Source organism: Micromesistius poutassou (assembly GCF_964030765.1).
Source record: "Micromesistius poutassou genome assembly, chromosome: 11".
Taxonomy (NCBI): Eukaryota; Metazoa; Chordata; class Actinopteri; order Gadiformes; family Gadidae; genus Micromesistius; species Micromesistius poutassou.
Genome location: NC_140281.1, coordinates 13,540,422 through 13,558,851, shown reverse-complemented (window position 1 = coordinate 13,558,851; position 18,430 = coordinate 13,540,422). Strand labels below are relative to the sequence as shown.

The 18,430-nt window shown below is 45.0% G+C and overlaps 1 protein-coding gene across 2 annotated transcripts in view; it reads right to left on the bottom strand.

The window, feature by feature from the left end:
- Nucleotides 1-18,183, bottom strand: part of rbm33a (RNA binding motif protein 33a) — a 32,346-nt gene extending 14,163 nt beyond the window's left edge. For both annotated transcript variants that reach the window (XM_084475344.1, XM_084475345.1), the window contains exons 1-12: nt 18,043-18,183; nt 16,142-16,217; nt 12,786-12,834; nt 11,722-11,798; nt 11,354-11,603; nt 6,826-7,014; nt 6,301-6,463; nt 5,919-6,127; nt 4,142-4,469; nt 3,535-3,596; nt 984-1,107; nt 4-356 (exon numbers count right to left, since the gene is read on the bottom strand). In XM_084475344.1, the coding sequence (XP_084331470.1) occupies nt 4-356; nt 984-1,107; nt 3,535-3,596; nt 4,142-4,469; nt 5,919-6,127; nt 6,301-6,463; nt 6,826-7,014; nt 11,354-11,603; nt 11,722-11,798; nt 12,786-12,834; nt 16,142-16,217; nt 18,043-18,061 (1,899 nt within the window). In that variant the 5' untranslated portion in view covers nt 18,062-18,183. The remainder of the gene's footprint in view (nt 1-3; nt 357-983; nt 1,108-3,534; nt 3,597-4,141; nt 4,470-5,918; nt 6,128-6,300; nt 6,464-6,825; nt 7,015-11,353; nt 11,604-11,721; nt 11,799-12,785; nt 12,835-16,141; nt 16,218-18,042) is intronic.
- Between the last annotated feature and the right edge of the window lie 247 nt (nt 18,184-18,430).

Sequence of the window (18,430 nt, the reverse complement as noted above, 5' to 3'; positions counted from 1 at the left end):
TACCTGCATCCCAAACGGAGGGGGGGTGAAGAGGTTCTGGTTCTGCTGCTGGCCAAAGGGCTGCCTGGGCCCCATGAAGGGCCGGGGCTGGTTGGGGGGGCCCCCATGCTGGTTCAGGCCCCCCAGGCCCTGGGGAGGAATGCCAGCCCTGGGGGGCTCCCTCTGGAACAGTCCCAGGGGCCCGGGGCCCGTCTGGTTAAAGACAGGGGCCGGCTGGCCGAAGCTCACGTGGCCCTGGGGCGGAGGCTGCTGCTGCTGCTCCTGGGGGGGGCGGTGGGAGGGCTGGGGGCCTCCGCCTCCCATCAGTATGTTGGTCATCTGTTGGTCGAACATCGGCTGGCCCTGAAACCTCGGCTCTGTTCCAGCAGAGAGGAGATAAGGAGAATATAGAAGGAAAGGATGTTGAGAGAGGAGATGATGAGTGAGGGAGGAGGAGGAGGGAATGTGAGGAGAAGAGGCGGACAAGAGGAGGAGATGGAGAGAGTGTAACAGAGACACAGATCAGCCTAGCACTTGCGACCTTGAGGAGCACTTTTCTCTGCATCAGCCTAAGTGCTGGTGTACAAGATGCTAACAGCATTCAAACAGACTGCTAACAGAATCAGACATCTTACATTTTTTATTCATGTTGTCAACCCAAAGCCAAGGCCAAACAGTCTTTCATTTATTATGTGCTAAAGCACACAATCAACACATTGCATACCCTGTAAATGCCTATCAGAGTAAAGCATGTTAAGCTAGACTACTCTACAACAGTTTGGTAAGCTAGGCTATGCTTCACGGCTAGCAGACTAGCAGTGCCCGCAGAGGACAGCTTGTTACGCTAGGCTACACTACACTGATTGCAGTAAAGGACAGCATGTTAAGCTAGGCTACACTACACCAGCAGTGGTGAAGGACAGCATGTTAAGCTAGGCTACGCCAGGCTAACACTTTCCCCATTCAGGGCAGGTTCAGCAAGACCGGTGGGCCTTGCATCTTACCTCCGATGAAGAAGGGCTCACGCTCCTGCGGGGGAGGTGCAACGGGGCTCCTGAAGGGCTCCAGGAAGGGAGGGGGGCGCTGGGGCTGGCCGAAGGGCCCTGTCTGCTGGAAGTCCCCGGGCCCCTGAAAACACACACAGAGCACCAGAAGTTAGACACAATGTCGGGGCTCCCTTGTCAACTTCACTGGAGCCGTCCAGCGTGGGGTTTAATGAGTGTCCAGTCAGCTTTTGTTATAGGCTGGGAAACTCCGCCATAATAATCGATGAAAGGTGCTCCACTGGCTGTGTTGCAGCCTGTCCGTTGGCTCGGTCTAAGCTGGAGAAAATATTTGGCAAGCTACTATTTACAAGAGGATCCAGACATTCGGACTCATACATCACAAATGGTTTCGCTCAGTGGTCCCGGGGGGCCAGGGTTTGGGGGTGGTTTGGGTCTATTGCGAGAATATTGAACGGAGTGGAAGACATCAATACACATGGTAACAACAACCCGAAGCCAAGCCGGGGCTGTGAGCCGCACAACCACTGATGGAGGATCTGTTGGTACGACTGGTTTATAGAGACAGTCTACATGCAGTCAGAGACATGGAGCAGGCCGTGGAGAAATAAAAAAAAAACACAGAGACGAGGAGACAGAGGGAGCAGAGTCTACGTTTAATAGAGAGAAAACCCACAGAGAGAAGAAACATGGAGATAGTGACCGAAAAAGGAAAGTGAAAAGAGACTGATTGAAAAAGAAAAACCTGAAAAGATAGACCGCAAAAGACAGGAGTCTATGTCTAGTAATGAACGGATCAGGGTTGCTCTCATTGTTTCCAGCTGGTTGTTTTAAAGCAGCTTTCCACCTCTCCGTCTTGCTTCTAATACAACCAGATACTGGAGCGGTAAGCTCTTGTGTCTCCACACTTACTTCCACATCTGCCTGGCGACACATTAACCTGCTATTCAACACCTAGCCTCTGACGTCCTCCGAGCCCATTGTAAATGACTTAAGATCTTATCTTAAACGCTAATACAACGCTAGTACCGCGCTGCCTGTCTGCCACTTAAGAGGGGGAGTCAGGTGTGTTGACACCAGAGCCAATTGTTTCTGGAAAAGTTACTAAACAGAAAGTTAATCAAAGGGGCTTAAACACAGAGGAACGTATTGTTGTTGCTGGGATGGAAAGGTCAGGTTTGGTGTCCACATAAAAGCGGTGAAATCTCAGCTCATCTGGAGCTAATCCTCCAGGCTGCGGCAGCCCAGTGTGTACCCAGACACAGATAGTCTTCTGGGGGGACGGGAGAGTGGCTGCTGAGGGGGGGAAGCCTAGAAAAAATCCATATAATGGAGCAGGGGCAGAGGTCAAACTATTCAACAAGAAATGGAAATGTAGGATTTGAGAATAGGAGCACAGTGATGTCACTAGCAGGTTCCGTTAACTTCATAGACCTCCCACTAAATACAGAAAGAAAAAGGCAAAAAAAAACACCTTGCTCAATATATTATCATTATCAATTTATATCAACAATATTATTGATCAAATGTACCAGAGCTGTACATAATAGAATACAGAGCCAATCAGAAGATCCAGGCAAATATCATAATTTATTTAATTTCCAAAATAGGAATATTAAATGCATAATGCTAGCATTATGCATTTAGTCCTATCATTATTAATTGAATATTCCTTGTCGAATTGGCAGGGAGATAAATTAATATTTCAGCACCATTCTCCACTGGTGGATGAGGTGCATTCATTCCGGATAGGATGTGACCTTCGACCCCATCGTATTCTAACCATTAAACATGAAGCAGTCGTTAACGTGTCGTCCGTGGCACTGGAACGCCCTCATTTGCATGTCTAATGGTGTCCATGGCAACCATAGTCTGGTGGTGATTGACACCTGGGGAGCTCAGCACTGTATGCGTTAAAAACCCCACCCCCAACTTCCTGGTGTGAGGTCAGACAGCTCTGAGTGACAGCATTATCAGCGTCCAATCAAAGGGAGGAGCAGACACAGAGGAGGTGGGGGGAGGGGTGTTTGGCTTCCTTCCACCACACAGAACCCTGATTGGATGGGGATATTTTCCAGTGGGCTAATTTGCATAAGCACAGATGAAACGCTGTTTACTGTGTCTGTCTGTCCCACCTGAGGCCAGCCTATTATGGGATAGGGGCATTCCCTCACATGCTGTAATCACGTTAAAGGACACTCCTCATGGAACCGTATTCTACCAGACAGGCTACTCTGTGTCTGACTGCCTCCATATACTGCCACTATAATCTCATCACACTCGAATAACAGTGTGGTCAGAGAGCTGTGCGTGTCCGAGTGGAGAGGTAAATCCTGCGTTCAGGACTCCATTTCGGATCCAGCAGGGTCCTTGTCCTTGCATGGAGAGCAGCTGAATAAGAACAGCCATGACGGCTCTGAGCCGGAGTGGTTTCCTGCTTTAAGCTGCTATCACAGGCGGCCAGTGTGCTATCTGGCGCCACAGCCTGTTAATGGCACTGGCCTCGCCCAGACACACTGCATGATGGGTAATAGCAGGAGGAAGTACTTACTGGGAACCTCTGAGGTGCACCTCCCGGTCTGGGCTGCATCTGGACTGATGGTGTCAAGGGTGCTGTAGAGAGAGGGAGAGAACACACGACACACACACACACACACACACACACACACACACACACACACACACACACACACACACACACACACACACACACACACACACACACACACACACACACACACACACACACACACACACACACACACACACACAGTCAGATAGAGACACAGTCAGAGAGACACATTTGGACATAGCCACACAGTTAGACAGAGAGTCAGAGTGAGAAACTCAAGTCAGTATGAGAAAAAGAGCAAGAGAGAAACCAGTCCAAAACATCAACCTCTTTGGTAAAATAGGGTAAGCTTTGGTGTGCCATGCTATGAACCCAGGGGCATGTTGCACCCCTCCCACATCACTGGACACTTTACTAAATGCACGCATGCTGTGACAGTAATGTAGCCCAAATATTGCCTTTGAAAAATCCCAGTAAGTTAAATATTTAATCAGGAATAAGTGTTTATGTACATTTTGTGCATGTGTGAGTACATTTCATAGAGTGTGTGTGTGCTGTAGAGCGTGTGTAGACGTGTGGTACCCACCCTGCTGTGCGGGCTGCGTGGAGGCGGGGCCTCTGAAGTGGGGATTGATGTGGATGTTCTTGGACTGCGGGGCGGGGCCCGGCGGGGGCGGGGCGTTCTGGGGAAAGCTGGACGGGGGGGAAACCAAGAGGCGCTGCTGCAGGGAGTCCAGCTGGGGGCGCTGCGGAGGAGGGGACCGGTGCGCTAGGTGGGGGGGCATGAGGGGCTGCAGGCTGGGCGAGTGGCCGAGGGGCCCTCCCCGGTGCTCCTGGAAGGACATCTGCCCCCGGGAGCCCCCCTGTGTGTGGTGGGGGTGGGGCCGCATAGGAGCCGGCAGCCGCGCAGAGTGCTGGAGGAGAACACGACACAATGTCACCTCATGGACACGGCTATGGTCATGTCACCGCTGATCACACGGATCACATCATCTCACAGCTGCTGGTTTTATACACGTCATGTTGAAACGTTGTTTCATGTAAATTTTATGTCAATATTACTATTCTGTTTGTATTTCATACTTTATTTCATATTCTTTACATAGGCCACCCGGGCCATGTCCCAACAATGTGATTGTCCAGAATGACGCTGTGTTGTACAGTGCCTTTGTTCAATTAAACATTTTTACTTTGCAATACTGTCTGCTGCTTGCCAGTCTGCTAGCCTCTGTTGCTAGCTCATCTACTAACATGTCTGCTTCTGCTGCTAGCTTGTTCGCGGCTAGCTCGTCTGCTACTGCTGTAAGCCTTTCTGGAGCTAGCTCGTCTGCTACGGCTGTTAGCCTGTCTGTGGCTAGCTTTTCTCCTAGCATGCAGCTATGCGCTGTCAAGTCAACATGTCAATCCACTCCAATGCTGTGAAATAATCTCCAACACGCTTGTTTGTATGTTGGGAAAGAAGCGCATGAATGAAGACCGCAACCCAGACTGTATACGTATCACTCAGCTCAGGACTACCATGAGCTGTTGACGTATCGGCTGGATTCCTTTGTGGTTGAATCCAGTGAGTTGAATTAATTCATTACACATTAGTGAACACTGAATTCATGATATATTTTATGGTCATACATTGAAAATAGATAATAAATGTTTAACTTTTCATTTCCGAGAGGTCGTAATCCAGAGAAGGAGCAGGGTTACTAGTGTTCCAGGTATTCAATCATTATTAAAAGTATTATTATTAAAAGAGACTTTTGGTCTCCAGACACAAACACCTTCAGGCATGCCTGTGCTCATGATCAGTGGAAACGAAGGGATTACACGCTTGGAGAGAATCTCCCAATATCAAAAACCCACAAACGCTAAATCCCCGGCAATGAGCATGTTTAATTTGGTGGAGGCTGTGTAAATGGAGCAAGGCTGATTCTGTATAATCCGTCTATCAACAGTGATAAGAGGAGCAGACGAGGGATTTAATGACCTTCACACCTCTCAGGACATTAACTCTCTTTAACACTCAGTGTGACATCCACCTGCCCACCTGTGTCACAACTTCCCCCCCATTCACCTGGGAAATAGCAGCAAGAATCCACGCGTGTTTAAATAGAATACAGGCATTTATTTGGATTACCTGTGTTTACATAGGCCGTTTATAAAAACTTGGTTTATACAGACTGCCTCCGTTTATATCGACTACCGGTGTTAAGATAAACGTAACCATGTTAATAGACTATGGTGTTCATATAGACTACCGTGTTCATAGACTACCTGTGTTTATATAGACTGTACGCACACCTACACTTGTCCAGGTGTGTGTACATACATGCCCAGATGAGTGTACCAGTATGTCATGGTGTTTTTACCTGCATGCCCATGTGTCCCATCAGCGGGGTCCTCTGATCGTTCATCCGTCCTCTCCCTCTGAAGTTCTGCCCGCCAAAGCCCTGGAGGTTACCTCGGCCGTAGCCACGCCCCCCACCCCTCCCCCAGCCGCCACCGAAGCGGCTCTCTCTCCGCTGGCGATCCTGCACCTCGAACTCCATCAGGTCCGCCTTGGCCTTCTCCGACAGCTCTGAGAAGAGGAGAACACACCACGTCAGTGGACCTACTATAGCTGCGGGAGTCATCAATATGCTAAATCAATATTAACCTAGGCTGGTTTTGTTGCCGATGATGAAGCTACCCTGTTGTTCTTTCATCAACATGAGATCAATTCCCCTTTGGGACTGTAACTGAAGGCCATACCGAGGGTTTCTGGGATGTTTCTCCTCTTGCTAGCGGCGTCCGCTATCCGCACCACAGTTGCGTCCTTCCTCTCAGACTTGAAGCGCAGACGCCCAGACCCTTCATCGTCCTCATCCTCCTCGTCAGACTCCTCCTTGATATCTTCTCCCATCTCAGTCTCCCCCTGAAGCACACTTTCAGTTAAAACCTGTCTCCTTTGATGGTGGCAAATACAGAGTCATCTCGTATATATATATATATACAATATCAATCTACATCATTGTAAAAAAATAAAAAAATAAAAAGAATCGCTAAATCTAAATAAAATATAGTGTCATTTGTTATTTCGCTTCAGAGATACAAAATACACGTACTATTGTGTCGGCTGTTTACTGGTTCATACTTATTACTGTATTTATATGTTCTATTCTTTTTTTGCTGGGAGGGGAGACAATAATGTAGGCGACAACAAGAAGCATGATGTATATGTACATCTACTGTTCATAATAATTCAAATTTATTAATCAATTTATATTATTCTCCTACCTCCTCTTGGTCAAGCAGGTGGGAGCTATCAGCCAGGTCCTCTTCTTCGTGAGTCTCCTGCTCCCCAACTCCTCTCTCCTCCTCTTCCTGCTCCTGGAGCTCCTCCTCTTCCGGGGCGCCCTGGTGGTAGAGGGCCTCGTCCCCGCCCGAAGGCCCCGTCTGGTGGTAGGCTGCAGGGTAGTCCTCGTCCTGATGAACACATTCAGAGCTCTAGAGACCCACCACACCACGCTCTAGAGACCCACCACAGCACGCTCTAGAGACCCACCACACCACGCTCTAGAGACCCACCACACCACGCTCTAGAGACCCACCACACCACGCTCTAGAGACCCACCACACCCAGGTCTAGAGACCCACCACACCACGCTCTAGAGACCCACCACACCACGCTCTAGAGACCCACCACACCACGCTCTAGAGACCCACCACACCACGCTCTAGAGACCCACCACACCCAGGTCTAGAGACCCACCACACCCAGGTCTAGAGATAGACACCACTCTATGTAAAGCGTTGCGGCTCAGGAGGAGCACTATGGAACTACTACCAAATAATCATTCATATTTACATTATTTAGACATACTGAAACACATCAATTCCCTTTTTTTCTTGATTATTGATTTGGACAGTAATATATACAGTAGTTATTAATATTTATTTGTATTCTTGAATTATTTATATCTATCTATCTATCTATCTATCGAGAGAGAGAGAGAGAGAGAGAGAGATCTCTTTCAATATAGATCTTCTGCATTATAAAATATGTGACAGTGGACAAATATGGACAGCAAGTAAGGGTGAGTTAATCTAAACTAAACTCAAGAGCAGGCAGGGTACGGCAGAGTGGTGGAAACGCTAGCTAATACGATGGGGGAGGGGTTTAGGGGACTCCCCACCGCCCCCCAACCCTGGAATTACCATAACAGTAGGAGTGGGCTTCATTAATATTCCTGCCGACATTTGAAATTCAATGAGATGTAGATGTTTGACAAGATGCACAGAAATACAGGGCCAGATAGGAACAGCTCAATAATGGTGGAGATATCCGACTGCCTTTCTATCATTCGAGGCTAAGGTTGTAAGTTCACGCCCTAGTGCCGACAACATCGCAAACAAGAGAGCATTCTGGGAAAACGAATGACTTGCCCGTTTGCGCACTTCAAGATCGCAGCCAAACAACAAGATAAAAGTCACCTGACGAATGCATAAATGGATGAATGCCTTTTGTAAATATTGGCTATTACTAACAGGGTATCATCTGTATAGAAAGGGCAGTGGTATTTACCTTGAAGACTGGTGTTGATTGTAATGCGCCTTAATGAGATGTGTCTCTAGCTAAGTAAGGTCAGGGGGTCGAACAGACAACACCGTTCCATGTAGCGCACCATTAACCTGCAACGCACCAACACAGCCTCAGCACAGGGGAAAGGTATCCCTCCGCCACCACAGCCCTCAGTACAGAGATGATGTATCCCTCCACCAGGACACAGGAGTACAAGGATAACATATCCTTTCAATTAGACACACCTCACTACAAAAATACGATGTCCTTTCACCATGAGACATTTCATTACATGGACCCTCAACCAACATACGCCACAGCACTAAGATAATGTATCCATCAACCAAGACAGACCCGATCAGTACAGAGATAATATATACCTCCAACAAGACACGCCCTCGGTACAGAGAAAACAGATCCCTACTGGGAGTAAATAGTTGGTGGACAGGACCGGCCCAGGGCTACAGACAGCTTTAATCCTCTCTGCTCCACTCTTCCACGCCTCGACTCACAATGAATACTGAACAGCGGGGCCAGCCACTACAGAAACCTTGTAAATATAGTAGTTACACCTGTGAATACTTTCCAAGGACCACGAACATGCGGGTGTGGAAATAAACCTGTCAGAACAGTCACCTGGGATGCCCTTAAAGGAAAACCAAATGATCACAGACTGTTAAGCCCTTACGGACAAACCAAAACAAACACAGAAGGCTAACCTCGTTAGCTTGTAGCACTAACGTCTGTTCAACAGCGAATGCAAAAACACAACATAGTACTCTGTATTCCGTATGTCACAGTTACATTAGAATAGAACCGGATCAACTTCATTAAAACCCTTTGTGATGGTGGTAGGCACTGGTAGCTACTTCCAATCACTATCCAATTCCTGAATGATCCAATTACATCTCTTCCTGGCCTTCTCCCGCCCTAAAATGCTGTATTCCTTGTGAATAACTACCGTTATTCTGAATGCTGCCTTGAATAAAATAGAGGGAGCAAAAACACATGAGTCTCTGCTTTCTCCCTTAAAACAGATCTCACACACACACACACACACACACACACACACACACACACACACACACACACACACACACACACACACACACACACACACACACACACACACACACACACACACACACACACACACACACACAAGGCTGCAGGTTGCTCCAGGACATGCTGGGCAGCATAATCTCCTCCTTGGGCCATGTCACCTTTAAAACCACCAGGGGAAGGTCTTTAAACAAGTTGGAGAATATCTTAAAACCATCTGAGGGAGGCCTTTGAAACACATTTCAGTTTCAGGGGGGCGGCAAGGGTGTTCCACTGCAAACCAAAAGGTTCTGGGTTCGATTCCCAATGCCCCTGTCATAGAGCAAGAGGTGCCGTTACCCCTACCGGCTCATGTAATCTGAATTCACTGTAGGAGGCGTCAAAGTGTTGAATTGGTTTCTGTTGTTATCGTTCAGATTGTTTTCATGAGGTCTGAAGTCATAGTGTCCCATTGACCTTTAAATCCAAACAGTGTGTCCCTGTGTGGCAGGCAGGCCCAGAGGCACAGCGGCGGATAATACCTCTTCACGCGTCACCTCTCAACAAACATGGGATGGTGGGTGTCGTCAGTGGTTAAAAGCTAGACAGCTCATTTCCAAAAGAGATACTTTTTTATGGGAGCTGACATGCATTCACCATGCTGGTGTTTATTTCAAGGATGATGCTTTAAAATGGGCTCCCACCAGATCTCAGGGAATTAAAGCCGCAGATATCACACCCTGGAATCTGCATGCCTCTACGCGCTAAACACGCCAGGAGCAACAAAAACACAGCTTTGAGCATCAACAAGAAGGTCGACGTCTTATCTGGGCATGAGGGAGAGGAAGAGGCAGGCTAATACATCTCTGTCAAGTGCCAGGCCCCATCACACCTGGCTAAAAAGACCACAGCGCTCCCTTATCTCCCATCCTCTTAATTCAGACTTAACAGGGGAGTGGTGGCGGTGAAAGGCAAACTCGCATCAATCATTACACCACTGTATGGGGCGTCCTGCCGAAGGTCAATAAACTGTCCGCCTATGCGAGACGTTATCAGATCCAGTCGAGGGCCCTGATAAAAGCCCCTCACATTAACCCCCGTCGAGTGGCAGCACATCCGCACACAATGAGCACCCGACACAATGATGGCCCGAAACGGCTCCAAGGTCACAATGGACCCAGGGATGGGGTTGGACCGTCAGCCGATGACTCTCACCAAACAAGCTGTCAACAGCAGCTCTGTCAGCAGGGCAGGAAAATTAGCTGTAGGGACGTGATAATGAAGCTAATCCGCGGCCATCGCAGTGGCGCTCGACTCAATACGCTTCAATCCCCCGATGTGACACTATCTCCATCTCCCCGCGCAGAGAGGACAAGAGGAGGGGGATCTGCCCATGCACGGGCCCCATGCACGGGCCCCATGCACGTTGTCTTCACATGCACAGAATATAAGAGGCAAGTTGTGTAGGAATGTGCACTGTGTTTATGTGTGATGCTGTGTGTGGTGTGGGCCTGGGTTTATAAAGGGTGAACAAAAATATAGTACGGAACAAAAAACAGAAAAAAAAAAAAAACATGAACTGATACGTCTCACCCTAACCAGAAAATTGAAGCTTATAAGTAAAAAATATATAAAATAAAATAAGTGTAATGTATTAAAGAGGATATATACTGAGGATGGGAAGAGCATCTGTACATGCATGCATGTCTTTGTGACCGTTGAAGTGAAGTTGTCGTAAACACTTGTAAAGTGTAAAGAGAAAAGCTGAGAGTACAAGCTAAACTATTAGCAGGACACATTGTATGTGCGTGTGCACAGTGCCGTGTAGGTGTGCACATGTTGTGTAGGTAAGCATGTGGTCAGAAGGTGTGTACATGTGGTGCATAGCTGTGTATGTGTAATTGTGCATGTGGTCTGAAGGTGTGCACTTGTTGTGTAAGTGTGCATGTGGTGCATAGGTGTGCACGTGTTGTTTAAGCATGCATGTGGTCTGAAGGTGTGCATGTGTTGTTTAAGCGTGCATGTGGTCTGAAGGTGTGCACGTGTTGTTTAAGCGTGCATGTGGTCTGAAGGTGTGCACGTGTTGTTTAAGCGTACATGTGGTCTGAAGGTGTGCACGTGTTGTTTAAGCGTACATGTGGTCTGAAGGTGTGCACGTGTTGTTTAAGCGTACATAGGTGTGTACGTGCGACGACGACTGACCTGAAAGTCCCCGTCCAGGGGCTCAGTGATCTGCAGGTCTAGAACTTCACCCTGGAGGCCGTCGTTCATCTCTGCTCCATAGTCCACCTGGTCTGAACTGAACTCATCCACGTACTCCCCTTCTGCGGCCTCCTCCTGGAAGACCTTGCCCCCCAGGTCAACCACGTCATCAGCATAGTCCTCCTGCGGCTCCTGCTGGTTGTAGGTCGTCCCCAGACTGAAGGTAGCGTTCAGACTCACCTGCTGAGCGCTGGAATTAAAACAAAAACATGTGTTTTTTTGTTGTTTTCAGTTCTCAGGCCGGCTCAATTAAACAGCTGATAGAAAACCAGTGGGTTTGGGGTCCGTCATCAACATCCTCCTCATACCTCAGGTGTGGAATGTCCTCATCATCACTTTGCAGAAGGTCGTCATTCAGTTCCTCGTCAGACGCCTCAGAGGCATTCTGGGGGGAAAGGAAGACAAAATATATATATTTTAAAAGAGCTGGAAAGCCAGGGAAAGAAAGACAGTGAGAAATAGAGTCAAAGTGAAATGGTAGAAGAAAATGTGCTGAGAGAGAGAATGGTAAAGAACCCACAGGAAAGAGAGGGTTATGAGGGAGAGCAACTCATGAAGAGAAAGGGGTTGCTTTATTCCCATATGGTGAGGACAATCTGGAGAGGTTAAAAGCCACTTCCAGTTGGTCCACTGCACTTCCACCTCCTGGTTCACAGCGATACCCCCCCTCCTGCTGGGAGGACAGCTGTCTGTCCTTTTCCTCTGATTATGATGATGATGAGGCCCAAACACCTGACTTACACCCCCATGAGGTCTGTACCTTTACTGTACCTAGGTCACTGATACAAGGTGTTTTAAAATAACTCTAATTTGAATGTTATACGTCACAGATGGCCATGCCATAGCCTTCCATCAGCTTCTGGTCAGTGAAATGCTCTGAAAGAATCTGTTCTTCAATTTGTTAAGTGAGCCTGCCTAGAGTCAATTTATATTTTTTAATTTAAATGACTAATTACTGACCAATCAGAGAATTGCCTCACTGATTGTTTTGGGGAATCCATCTTCAAAACCAATCACATTGCATTAAATACAACACTACCCAATGGTGGAGAAACGCAGGGAGGGAGCAGATGTTTTTTGGGTCGTTTATTTTCCAAAATCTTTCTATATTCTGCTACTTCTCTCTTTACAGCTCTCTGATCGTACCTACACCACCTTTAACCTGACATCTCTATTTAGCTTTATTTCCTGTCTGGCAAAAATCACCTAAAAATCACCTCCGAGCCATCTCTGGAAGAAAAGATCCGTCCCCTGTTCCATATCCTTCTGAAGCTTTTGGGTCAACAGTTGTGCCCTAGCGTCTAGCCTGTGAATACCCATGAAAGTGTAAATGTGATTGACAACTGCTCCAGAGGAGGAGGCGGGTTCTTACCTTTTTGGCAGAAAGCCAGTCTTCCTCCAGCAGGTCCTCCTCCAGGTCACTGTGGAAGCAGAGCAGACCGTGTGTTTAAAGAGCTTCTACTCACCACCAGCTGGGAGACCATCAGACCCCTCTGAATATCGACCATGTATTCACTACATCACATCACAAGTGAGTGTGTAACATCCAAATACAAGATGATATGATACTACTTCATTATATCAGCCAGCAAATAAGGGTGTCACAGCAGAAAGTACAGGACAGTAATCAGAAGACAAATGATTAAAATAAAAATACCAAACATATGTGGTAGAAATAATGTTATGTACAAATGATGTAGGGATTGATCTATCAACTCCCATGATGAACTGTATCAGCTGATAGGCCGAGATATCCATCCATCTTACAGCTCGGTTGACACTTAATGGAAGCCCCTATTACACAAGTGATAGGGCTAAATAAGGAAATGCCTTCAGAATTTTATATTCTCTCTCATGCCTTATGCAACATGGGTACCCGTTTTGTGTAGAAGTCCTTGGACTTGTGTTATACCATCTGCTAGAACCATATGTCCTTTATTGTCGGGTCATAACACAGTTCATCCCACGGTCTGTCATATTTAAAACACGTTTGGTTTTATGAAGAATACACATGCTAAATCATAAAGGGAGGAATCTGGCTTCCTGACCATTAGCTCCATAGATTCTCATACCGCTATTTGGAATGGACTTATATGCTGGATGTTTATAAAATAAAAGTCCCATGGGGTAAGACTACATGTCTGGTTTGTTGGATTGCACCGTCCTGTGATTTAGCTGGTCTGGAAGCCCACACAACACTGCCGTTGGCACAGCAGCATTGGAGTTCAACGGGTCATGAATTAGTGAAATCTGAGCGGGAAATGAAGAGGAGTAACCTTACAGCCGGGTCTCTGCTGCCTGTTGGCATACAACCAAATTTTCTAAGTTCCATCCGAACACTTTGATGACCCGGTCAAGTGTGGATAACTTTTTTCTTTCCTGAGTGAAATTAAATGAAACATATGTAACTTTTATTGGCGTAATTTAAATGGATACAGCCGTTTCCAAAGATTGTGTTTAGAAGTGTTTGGAAAACTTATTCAAAACTACTGTTTGACTACTGGCCTGGAGCACCGTCCAAGAAGAGAGCAATCTCTTGAACTGCACAACACTGGACTCATTTCACACATTGATGCACGGTCATCAATGATCAGGTCAGGAAAAGTATACTAGTAAAGTAAAAAATTTTGAGGATATAATGAAGACAAAGACGGTTGTTTCAGATGAAATACCTAAACAGAACCAATAAAATGGTTAATTATTGATTTAATAACTGGATCAAGTCTGAAATTAAGGAGCTTTTTAAGACTAAGCCACAGTGTTAAACTAGCTGTCGAAACAGTCACAACATACCACCTGAATACACCAAACATCACAACATCCAGTCTAGTCAATGTTGGTCAAAGTCTTACATTATAACACACCTCACCTAACACAACTCATCCTTACATCAGTGCAAACATTTATATAAACGATATTCACCTCTAATTACTTGAATCCATCACATACCAAAATAAATCAAACACCATATAATTCAACAAGACAATGAATTAACAGCCAGACAGGAAATTAGTAGGGCTGTAGCCAATCAAAGAACATCTTGGCCAACTGAAATTAGTCCAACTCTACAACCAATCGATTGGTCGATCAGGGAAATGAATACTAAAAACATATGAATGTTATCTCAAGATGATCTCAATTGACCACGGAGCACTCAAATCTACCTGCTAGCCTAAATATCACACAAGTGCTTTTTTGAGAGAGTGAGGGGTTTTCAGATCCACTCTTGGACTTAGTTACAGCATAGCTTCAATGTTAAGCAGGTCACACAAGCCTCACGTAGTAGATAGAAAACACACATAGGAAGTATCAATACTTTTTTTTTTCTGTGTTTAAAATAATGGTTCCCAATGGATGGTGCTGCGAATCTTGCTATGGTGAGCATCGCAGACGTGAAAAAAATAACATGCCCAACGCTTTTAGATTATAGGTCTGCATACGTTTTTTTGGGGTTCTTAAAAAAAATTATATATATATATATATATATATATATATATATATATGCTGCCACACCATTAATCACAGTTTGGCGTCAAGGACCAATAAGGTCCGTCGAGATAGATTTTGCTGTATCTTGAACGTTTTGGAAAACCTTGAAAACCGACCTGTAAGCCCAAGTGGCCCAATATTTGGTCCACATACTCCTCAATTAGATTGAAAACATGACATGTTATGAGAAAACATGATTATGCAACTGAGACACCATTGTTCAATCAATCACAAATTTGCATCAGAGAATCCCAAGGACCTATAACTTGGCACAGCAAGGACATCTCCCTTAGATAATGTGGAAAGTTTTGTAATCGTAGCTCAAAAAATGACATCACATGGTCCATTTCAAATTAGCACTGTTGCATGTGCTCACCAAACTATTTTTTTAGAATGGAAGTCAGGGGGTAAAAGTTGGTACATGAATAGACACAGCGCATCAGCAGGTCTCCAAAAAGTAAAGTACCGCTTTGGTGTCAGGAGGGCGCCACAACTTGCAATCAAACAAAAACCATCAGCCTCATTGTTCAATCAATCACAAGTCCATGTCAAAGCGTCCCAGGGACTACAAATTTGGCTTGTTTGTTCATTAGCCTTGGTAGCATTAGCATGCTCACGGAATACTGCGCACACACAACCAGACAAACTTTCTTCAGAAAATGCACATGCAGCGACATGTCTAGTTAATAAATAATGTTACTCCTAACACAATATAGCCTTTCACTAAAATATTTAATGCATCAATCTGCATTTGTCCCTTATGAAAGAAACACCAGCGTTTGTACGACCAATGAGAACTGCATACCAATCAACCGACTGACAAGAACTTGACAGCCCTAGATATTAGAGACAATACACTAAAGCCGAAAAAATTACCCAGATCTTTTAGCCCCAGGAACTACATTTCATGGGACGAAAAGCTTTCCTTGAGCCCCTTGTAGTCTGCGTTTCCACCATGGTCTAAAGACCAGCAAAGGGCCTTTTACATGAGGGACACAACGAAGAAATGTGACAAATTCAAGAAATATTGAGAGAAACATCTAACCAATCAAATCACATGAACTATCAGTTACTACGTGATTGTAACTGATTCAACCCTTAAACTCATATAGCAATTGAATAATGGTGTATGCTCTGTACTTTCATCAAAATACCCTATGTATTTATATAATTCAATTAATTATAAGACACCACAACCCTCACACAATAAACATCATAATTGCATCAAGCATCCTGTACCTGTCCAGGTCGTCGTCCTCTCCTCTCCTGCGGCGAGACCTCTCTGCACCAGGCTTTTGATACTGCAGGTCCTCACCTGCAGAACATACACGGTTAATACAGGCTGAATATCATGGGACCTATTACACAGGTGTAATTACAATGACATATGTATGTGTACTACCGACAAGTAATTTAAAATATTGGTACCAATATTGCTACCAATAAGCAGGTGGTCTGTATGACATGCATTATTTACGATTGGAGAAGAAACCAAAAGACAACAGGGTTCATCTTTTAGGTTATAGGTTCTGACTTGATCAATTACATTGACCAATTGGAGCAAACATTGATTAGGTGTAGGGCTGAATGATTAATCAATTTAAAATTGAAATTACGATGTAATAGAACGTGATATGCAAATCTCTAAGGCTGTGATTAAAAATATATATTTTTTTTTTTTTTTTGTGATTTGTTACCGTTTCTGACTGGAGCTCAGTTAGATTTAGATTTATTTTACAATTCGATAGTTCAATAAAGATGTTATAATATCAATTCATCGGCCTGGCCTAAAGGAAAGAGCAGTTAACATGTTGACTGCTTCCAATGTTGTGTTGGTCATACTTAAGAACGATTTATTGTTATTTTGAGTGAATAATACAGAACATAAGAAACTTAATAAATTTAAAAAAAAATCACATATTATCGCAATATTGGTCAAAATAATAAAGCATTTCGATTAATTCCCCAAATCGTTCAGCCATAATTAGGCGTTCCACTCAAAGGAGAGGCAATACAACAATAACTCACTTCTCTTGATTGCAAGGATTGAGTGAGTTAATATAGCTGAATGAATCTAAGTAGATGACATCGTTAACTGGAAACTAAATCGAATTTAGTTTCCAGTTAAAGCTGAAATAGATTATGCAACATGGATATAGTGGACCTGGTGAAGGTGTTCATTTAGATTATAGATAGATAGATGATAACCAAAATGACACCTTCAAATTTAGTGTTACAACAGGGACCCCGACAGGTAGGAGATAACTAAGCCTGCCTATTTGGCATTACATCAGGGACCCAAACACCACCAGTAGGTAACTTGCGTCTTCACACTCATTACATGAGGGGCGGCAACACCACCAGTTATGAAGTTAACTACGCCTTCATGAGTGGTATTACATCAGGGGCCCCGACATCACCAGGTAGGAAGTTAACTAACTACGCCTTCTTGTGTAGCACAACATCAGGGGCCCTGACAACACCAGGTAGAAAGTTAACTACGCCTTCATGTGTAGGATACCATCAGGGGCCCCGACACAACCAGCTAGAACGTTACTTACGCCTTCATATTTAAATTATACATCAGGTGCCGAAACTACCAAGCAGTAGGTTGACTAACGTTACGCCTTCATGTTTACCATTACATCAAGGGCCCCGACACAGGTAGGTAGGTTAACTACACCTTCATATTTAGTATTTAATCAGGGCCGACACCAACAAGTAGGCTGTTAACAACGCCCTCATAGTCCGATACAAAGGTGTGTGTGTATATATATATATATATATATATATATATATATATAGGCCGTTTAAGTCGACCGTGTCAATCAATATTATATAACGCACGAATACCGAGCTGTAGCAGCGGCGGGGACCTAGCATGCTAATGCTAGCTGATACTGGATGCGGAAAGGCTCCTACAGCTCTCAAGCAGACCATTCTCCTCGTACACTCGACAATGATGATGAATGTATCTCTCCCACTCGGTTAAGATACATAAATATACGTATGAGTGGAATTTGGGCTGTTTTCTCCTCGCTATCTGTGTACAACAAAGCCTGGCATTATCGCGCGAGCTTAGCAGTGCTAGCGAGCATTCATGAATGATTCATTAAAGACATATAAACAACTGCACATACCTTGGCCGTTGGCAGCCATGTCTTGAGACGCGGTCCAAACAGATGTCCTATTTGTAAAACTGAAGATGCATTAATTTGTAGTGTTTGGACTTGGAAGTGAATGAGGACGCGAAGCTAAGTGGCAGCAGCAGCGATGCTAAGCTCAACCTGCTGCAGACTCTGCACTACGGTGCATTATGGGTAAGAAAATATCCCAGCTTCTGATGCTGTGCTGCGGCGACAACACGGGTCATAGATAATAACCATCACCATAAATAGTATGAATAATAAAATACTAATGATAAAAATGATATACAATAAAATACTACTAAATATATGAGGCGCATTAAGTTGTGGAGGTTAAACAAATAATTACAACAATAATTACAACAATAATTACAACAAAAGT